Source organism: Protobothrops mucrosquamatus, unplaced genomic scaffold (assembly GCF_001527695.2).
Source record: "Protobothrops mucrosquamatus isolate PMUCROS unplaced genomic scaffold, P.Mucros_1.0 scaffold243, whole genome shotgun sequence".
Classification (NCBI taxonomy): Eukaryota; Metazoa; Chordata; class Lepidosauria; order Squamata; family Viperidae; genus Protobothrops; species Protobothrops mucrosquamatus.
Window position 1 is genome coordinate 142973 of NW_015386593.1, and position 8870 is coordinate 151842.

An 8870-nucleotide genomic window follows, 5' to 3' on the forward strand; every position below is an offset into this window, starting at 1 on the left:
GGTGGACTGGGGACAGAGCAATTCAGGATTATAATTTATATTGTGACTTTTAGCCTTTTCTATCCCTCTAATTGATCTATACAAAAAATGCTGGGCAATGGATGAGGTGCACATGCCTATAATACCCAACTAGATTGATTGTCTACTGATCCAATTCCAATTTAATTGGTTGAACATTAAATTCATAAAAATAGAGCATTCTTGGAAATAAGAAGAATTATGTTCAGCTCTATTGTGGATGGACCTGAACCCCTCTGAAATAACAAGTCCACATTTTAAGTGCTTTTTTGCCATCTTTGTGTTCCTGGTGCCAAGAGTGGCTAGAAAGACACTTGTCTCTACTATACCAGCTGTAGCCATTTCTGAATCAGTTAATGTGCAAATGAATAACTATACCATGATATCAACTAACGTACATCAAGATGTTTTATATGGGACTATCCTTGCTAGCAGGTTCAATTCATGAGAAATGCTATTGCTGGCTTGCTAAGTGGTACACAATACTGGATTGCATTATGACTGCATTGATAGTTTGCCAGTAGTTTTCCAACTGCAATTCAATTCTTGTTTTAATTTCTAAAGAACTCCTTGGTTGAGGGTAAAGGTTCATTCTCCGAGCTTGTAGGCTGGTTTACAAATATTTTGTTACCAGGCTAGCCTGATAATGAAATGTTTGGAAACAAACCCACAAGCTCAGAAAAAGAAACTTCACCCTCACCACTATTGCAAATTCCTTGGTTCTCTACCCACTACAAGGATAATTATCATATCAGGATTGCCTGAATAATTAAGGTCTGATTCTCTGTTCATCAAGACAAGAATCCATCTGAACATTACAGTCAAAGGGGGAAGTCTTCTTAAAGAATTTCTTAGTTTTAGATGATTATTTTTTGATAGGGTAGGGCAGGACCTTTTATTTCTCCAAACAGTATCTCAGAAATTGTGCTTAGCCCCTATATTCTCTCTTATTAAGAAATAAATCTTTTCGCCTAAATCATTTTCACTCAGACCTTTTACATTTTTCATTTAAAGTGCTCTTTGTGTATTTTATTTTGCAATTTTATTTCCTGCCTGTGTTATCTCTTACCTTAACAGTACATTTCCTATAATTTTTTCTTAGATGAGTTAAATATGCCTACTAAAAGAAGAGTTTAATAATGAATAAAGAGAGGGAGGGATAGTTTGGTCTAATGGTTAAAACACCAGGCTAAAAAGCAAGAGACCATGAGTTCTGTTTCTGCTTAGCCATAAAAGCTAGATGGGTGACTTTGGGCCAGTCACTCTCTCTCAGTCCAACTCATGTCACAGGTTGTTGTTGTTGTTGTTGTGGGGAAAATAGGAGGAAGAAGATGTTTTGCATATTTTCACCACAATGAATTATTTGTAAAAGTAATAAAGGCAAGCAATAAACAAACAAACAAACAAGTAAGAAAGATATATGGTTCCTTGAAATTCATTCCAACTTTCTTGGACAGGATACAAGACCATATTCACAATTCATCTATTCATCTTGTTCTGACACAATCAGTGTTAATGCAGCAAGGCAGAGTGTCAGAAGGGCAAGGTTAATAGCCACAGTCTGTATCTGTTCACTTTATTAAGAATTTGTAGTGTAATTTGCTTCCATCCCCCTTATATTCGAACTAAAGTAAAAAGACCTATAATAAAACGGCAGGTTTTACTCCATCACCAGAGCCCTTTATTAAGAATCCTGTGGATCAATTTATATATCATTCTTTAATGCATTTCCAAGGAATTACTTTATATTAAAGCTTGTCCCTCAGAAATGCCAAAAGAATTAAAATCAGGAAGTAATAAATCATCAAAACAAGAATACAAAATAGCAGGATAGAAGAGCATCCGATCTACCAACAATTTGCATGATTGGCCAAATTTTTAGTGTTAAGGGCTCTATTTTTTTCTCCTTTCCAGAAAATGGCTGCACTGTCATAACTAGTAAGGCTAGAGAAAATCTCTAATGCTAATCCCTCCCAAACTATAGCCAGAAAGCAGCATTATTCTAAAAGAAAGCAAGAGAAAGATACACCAGTAAGAAGCTACATCCGAAAGAAACTGCAACAGCAACCTGCTAATAGTATGGAGAGTTTCTGAAGCAGCAAAATGTCCTAATCATAGGGTTGAATTTATGTCCCAGATTTGAAGTTCCGGCAATTGCCCCCCCCCCCTCTCACCTCCAAAGGTAATGTTATTGCATTTTAGGCACTCTGCAATTGACTCACATTTACAACTGTTTGCTGTGTCCTGCAGTCGTGTGATCATGATTTATGATGTTTTTGCCAGAAATTGAGGTTCACTTCCTGTTTCCAGCAAAAAACACCCATAGCAAATAATTGGTTCACTTAATAAATACTGTATGGCATGTGGTTAATGACCATGCCATTCCTTTTACAATTGCAGTATTCACTTAACAATTGCAGCAAAAATATTCAAAACAGAATAAGAGAATTGGAAGGGATGTTGAGGTCTTCTAGTGCAACCCTCTGCTCAAGTAGGAGATCCTATACCATTTCAGACAAGTGGCTGTCCAGTCTCTTCTTAAAAGCCTCCAGTGATTGAGCACCCACAACTTATGAAAGCAGGCTGTTCTACTGGTTAATTGTTCTCATTGTTAGGAAATTTCTCTTAGTTCTAGATTGCTTCTCTCCTTGATTAGTTTCCATCATTTCTTGTCTTGCCTTCTGCTGCTTTGGAAAATAGGTTGACCTCTTTTTCTTTGTGGCAGCCCCTCAAATATTGGAACAATGCTATGATGTCACCCTCAGGCCTTTTCTCTGGTCTACCCAATTTCTGCAACCGTTCTTCATATATTTTAGCCCCCAGTCCCCTAATCATTTTTGTTGCTCTTCTTTGTATTCTTTCCAGAGTCTCAAGATCTTTTTTTATATCGTGGTGACCAAAATTGGATGCAGTATTTAAGTGTGGTCTTACGAAGGTCTTATAAAGCAGTACTAATACTTCACATGATTTTGATTCTATCCCTCTGTGAATCTTACTATTACCCAAACATGTTAATGTTACTATCACCCAAATTTGTGGCAGGAAGAAATCCTCACAGCAGCCACCACCCATTTTACCTAGTGAACAGCCTTCTTATCTATTGCTACTAGAGACAACTTGCTTCTGAAATGAATGAGTCAGTCATGTGTATTGGAAGAGAGTTTACATGTCTAAATGTGGCTCTAAATCAGTGGCAGATTATGGGAAATTAGAGACAATAAATTCTGAGGTTTTAGTTTATGTTGGATAGCGGATACATACACAGATACATATATACATACAAACACACACAATACCAGTATTATGGGGTGTCATTTTATCCAATATATTAATAAATATTGCATTCCTGAGATTATTCCCAGAAAACATAGTGAATGGCTTGAACATAATTTTGAAACTATAAACATTATTAACAGTACATTTTAGAAAGTTTGAATGCTGCAAGATATATTATTCACTCAAATAATATTCTATTGTTTACATTATAATGTCAAAGCTCCAGGAATTGATGAATGTGTCACTGAAATAACTATATGATCCTGGAGGCTACAATAGATTATCAGTGTCTTCAGCAATTAAGTTTATTTCACATGATCTCAAAGCATATAAGGAAACTTTCAGGAGCAATGCTTTTAAGGGTAACTCTTTTGAAGATATAAGGAATTTAGCACAATATGCACAATTTAACATTTAGGCTGACCATTGCTATGTATTAATTGTGAAAAAAGTAATATTCATGTACTTGTTTAAAAACTATCCACAGTTTGGCTGTGTGATGAACAAAACTACTTTAGATTGTAAGAAATGCCTATTCAAGATATGCTGTCATTCTAAATTAGTTTTCTTTTTTCCACATGCCTCAGCAGCTTGCAGATCCTGGCTAACCTTATCTGGGCTTGAAAGTTAAGCAGAGTTGGATCTACACAGAAAGTGGATGAGAGACTATCAGGGAATATAAGGTTGTAGGTTAGACCAAGAAGAAAACAATAGCTGACCATTTCTACAACATTGCCTAGAAGGATATATATAGCTATGTTCATGAAATGGGGTTAACCTTGACTGAAGACACTTAATGTACGGTAATTTCTTCACATAGTTAGGTATGATTTGTTTGTTTGTTTGAAGACATCAGTACAAGGAAAGATCATCAGTACAAGGAATTTTATTTATTTGCATTGTAAGCAGCAGAAAGGCAGATAGGCTGCAAAATCGTGGGAGTGGAAAAAAATTATCCTCACTCTCAAAGCCCTTTTTCCACAGTGAAAATGTTTGCTAGGTATATAACAACTGAAATCCAATTAATTGCAATTAATTGAACTGTTCACTCACTTTGCATGATGAAAATTATAAAATGTTTTATTTTCCCTCCATCCTTCCACTTCCTGTGCTGCTCCCTTATTGAAACACAGCCAAAACTCAAATTACTGAATGCTGTTTCTTCATCTGAAGGAATCAACCATGCAAAATAAAATAAAAAATAACGTAGGAATTGTTAAAGAAAAAAATTAATGAGAACTACCGGTAAATATCAACATTGGTTGTATAGAAATTTGTAAGTTCTCATCAACTTCATCTGAACTCAAAGAATGTTTTTGATTTTATAAAAAAAAAGGTAATTCTATAGCATCATTTTTTACAAAGAGTATTTCTATGTTATTCATTAATCATACAATGCATTTATTTCTAATTGAAACTACTGAATCTAGTGGTTTCAGATAATACAAGAAAATTCATTCTCAGATACACTATCTCACCAAAATATCTTCTGAGACCTGTAGCTGGTCTTCAAAATAAAGAAGCTGATCTACCTCAAAGCAGTCACTTGCCCGAGATACCAATTTTCCAAGGTATTCTTTAACTTCATCTTCACTTGCATTCCTTTGTCTTGCTTGTTGGAGGAATTCATATACTTTTTCAAAAATTTCTGCTCCCAATTTTTGAATGGCTGTCCTGCCAGAAGGAGACAGTTGTAGGAAAGTTAGTGAAAATATAAATAGTATATAGAATCCATTATTAATTATAATGGGAGATTTTACTAGAAAGGTAAATGGAAATAGTATTTGAAGGAACCTCCTATGGTAAAGTTATTTTCAACCAATGCCATTTAAGGCAATGAATAAACTTTTGATGTTTCATCAGCCACATTGCTAGCTTCTTTGAGCAGATTTGAAATTGAACATGAACATATATATTACCTGTATTCAATACAGTACAAACAAATGATAGCTAACCATTGTGAACATAATTTCCCTTTATATTATGTATATTATCTATATAATAATTCTGTGGAAATATCTGGCCAAATATCCATTGCTTTTCTGCTTAATGTCTGTGGAGATTCTCAGTCATCCAGATCATGTTGTCCCAAAAGTGCTTTTTCAAGAGGCAACTGGAACCAATTGCCTTTTGGAAAAGCACCTTTGGGACTACCTTTCTGCTTGTTACTCTACTTCAGAAACCACAGCTTTCCTTCAAAACCCAGACTTCTTGACTCTTGGCTGCCCCCTGCTTATTCTGTTCATAGGAGGTTTAGTCATCAGTCAGTAATAGGTTTGAGAGATCCTTGATGGTCTCTAAGTTTGGTTGTAACATCTTCAGTAGTAATAAGGAGTGGGGTTTGTTCTCAATGTATATTCTAGTGGCATGCCCATTCAATTCTTGAAAATTCTTTAGTTGGACTGTTTACTGGAAGGACATTTGACAGTTCCTTAATTGGGGTATTGTTTACTTCTTGATTGTTGGTCTGATGTTAATCCTAGTATAAATTCATGTTCATTTAGATGTTGATTGCTGGTAGGGAGGTTTTGGTGTTTTTGTTTCCTTCTTGGCTTGTTGATTGTCTCTTTTGCCTAGTATGTAGAAGTTGTTTATGTCTATTGATGACCAATTTGTCAGAATGCCAGGCTTCCAGGAATTCTCTAGTGTTTTTGGATTTGGCTTGATCTAGGATCCACCCACCCACATTTCTACAGATGTAGAAGCAGTGGATCCATCCTCCCCTGCTTCTATAGAAGCCCCAAAATATATAAGCCTGACATACCATCTGTCCAATTGTATCATTACCAGAGACTCTTACATACAATATAATATAAAAAAATTAACAAAAAAGCTTGGGTGCCTCACAGTAAGAAGCAAACACTCCATCAACTCTCCACTAGAGGGACTTCAAAGAATCAAAGATTGGACAATATATGAGGATGAAATCCTGGTCTCATTTGCCATATCTTTCCTGAAGGCAAGTTAGAAACATAGAAAAGCAACCTACATTAATCAAGTGCTCCATTATCAAAGTAATGGTAATGATACAATTGAACAGAGAGGTATGTCAGGCTTATATACTGCCTCCAGAAGTTGTAGGTACTCCAAGACTGGAGGTTTTTAAAAAGAGATAAGACAACCATTTGTCTGAAATGGTATAGGGTTTCCTGCTTGAGCAAGGGATCGGACTAGAAAACCTTCAAGATCTCTTCCAACTCTGTTATTCTGCTAGCTTATGAAAAGCATAACACTATTATATACAACAAAAATACCTCAGAAACAACCAATAAAGTATTACAACCATAGATATTACCATAACACACAAATTAAATAAAGCCCCCCAAAACATTTTAGCTTAACCAAAATACTCAGTAGCCCAAAAAGAAAAAAAAATGAGTCATCTATAATATAGGGTATAAGGATTGTAACAACCACTATGTAAGTCAGACAGGCAGAAGACTAGCAAATGCACCTATGAACACTAACTAGCAATCAGAAGACAATGTAAAAAGTCAATCTCATGACACATGAACGGACTTAATCATAGTTTCAACTCAGAAATAGTGTGCATCCTATACAAAAACTAAATCCAAAACCATTAGGAAATTTCTGGAAGCTTGTCATTCAGACAAACCATGCATCAATAAATACATAGAAATAAACCATATTTGCATACCATTCAAAAGAGTCAACAAAAAGCTAAGGTGGAAACAAAAAGATCAGAACACATCCTCTCCAGCAGGCTATAATCAGATAAGCAGGAATTAACACTAGACAAATAATTAAACAGAAAACAATACACTAATCCAGCGGTCCCCAACTTTCTATTTTGGCAGCCCGGCCTGGTGCAGGGCAGGGCGTGTGAGTGGCAGGTGCACATGTGCATGCACAGCTCCATTTGTGTGCAAGTGGAGCTTCGCACACAACTAAAGGATGCTTGTGCTCGTGAGTGAAGCTCTACTTGTGTAAGTGGAGGGCACTCACACACGAAATTCCATTCGCGCAAGTAGAGCTTTATGTACCAACGCATGTGTTCTCCGCTTGCATGAGTGGAGCTTCATGTGCATGTGCACTTGTCTGCCACTTATATAAATGGAGCTTCATGAAGGCACACTTACCCATCTCTCCTGTAGTCTGATTTCGAACAAGCCGCGGCTCAGGTATTGAGACCCCTGCCCTAATCAAGGAATTACCAAGCAGAAACATTCTCACTAAAACTAGCAAGGTAAGCCATTATAAACAAAGAGAGAGAGAAACCCCACACTCACTAGCACTGATGTGTTACCTAGTTAGGTAATGCTGTTTGCAAGCAAAAGAATTAAATTTTTTTGAGCCTATGATTCCAAATGATTTATTATCCCACAATATTATTTTTCCTTCTGTATTTGAAGGATGCTCCCCTCATCTTTCATTCATAAAGAAACTCTTAGCACTTAACAATATTTTTAATTTGCTACTAAAAATTAAATAATTTGTTATAGATGTCAAATCAATTATATTTTAGAGTGGAGTGATACCTCAGATTAAGGTTAAGTGTATATCTGCATTTGATAGACATGAATGATACCTTTCATATGTGTTATAAGAGAGAATATATTAACTAATGTGTTGAATTATAATAATGTCAATTATTTGGCTATTGCTAAATTAAATATATTCTAACCATCTATACAAAGTTTACATAAGCGACAGAAATATCTATAAAGACATTTGTCTTTATTTTTTGAAAGTTTTTTAGTATATAATGCAGAATCAGATATTGCCCATATATCATGAATAATCTAAATTAATTCTGATTTGCTTCTTCTACAAAACCCAGAAAATTGGGTTTAAAAATGCATACAAACCCACTGTATTTCCTTATCTTTTTAGGAGAAAAAAAATGCCTTTATAAATTTTGCTGATTAGGTAAACTGGAAAGATGATTTGATTTTTAAATATTAGGAAGAGCAACAAGTTTGTAATTAAATAGTAATCTCTTTATCCTAACATTATTACTTCTACATTTTTTCTTCCATTCAATCGTGTTCAATTTTTTAAAAAACTGCTTGAAAAAGTTCCTGCAGTTTTCAAGGCTCATGTATATACACTATTGGGGATAAAAAAAAAAATCCTCTTCCTACAATAAAGCTGAGAAATTTTGTTTGGCTGGGTGAATATTTTAGATTCTCTGGTCTGTTTTAAAAATATAGGTGTGCTTTATAGATGGCACTTGGCTCCTTCAACTATGTCTCGTATCTATTCGAATTATGAATCCAAGTGTTGGAGGTGTGGTCATCCAGATGCAACTTTTTTTCATATGTGGTGGACTTGCAAGATTATCAAGGCTTTTTGGATACAATTATGGTGGAACTTACAGCAGATTTTTAAAAAAAGGATTATTTTTCTCCCACAATTGTTTCTTTTAGGTATTGTGCAGAATTTAGATGTAAAAGAAACGAATTTAATGCTTTATTGTTTATCTGCTGCTAGATTGTTAATAGCCCAAAACTGGAAGAGCCCAATTCTGCCAACGATGGGAGACTGGAGATTGAAAGTTTCGTATCTTGCTGAAATGGCAAAGATTTCGGCTTATTTGAAGAACCATTCGAATG

General features: G+C 35.3%; 1 protein-coding gene across 1 annotated transcript in view; it reads right to left on the reverse strand.

Moving 5' to 3' along the window:
- Nucleotides 1–4435: 4435 nt before the first annotated feature.
- Nucleotides 4436–8870, reverse strand: part of NEK11 (NIMA related kinase 11) — an 87490-nt gene continuing 83055 nt past the window's right edge. Inside the window, exon 15 of the mRNA XM_015814356.1 lies at nucleotides 4436–4968. Coding sequence (XP_015669842.1) covers nucleotides 4764–4968 — 205 coding nt within the window. The 3' untranslated portion in view covers nucleotides 4436–4763. The remainder of the gene's footprint in view (nucleotides 4969–8870) is intronic.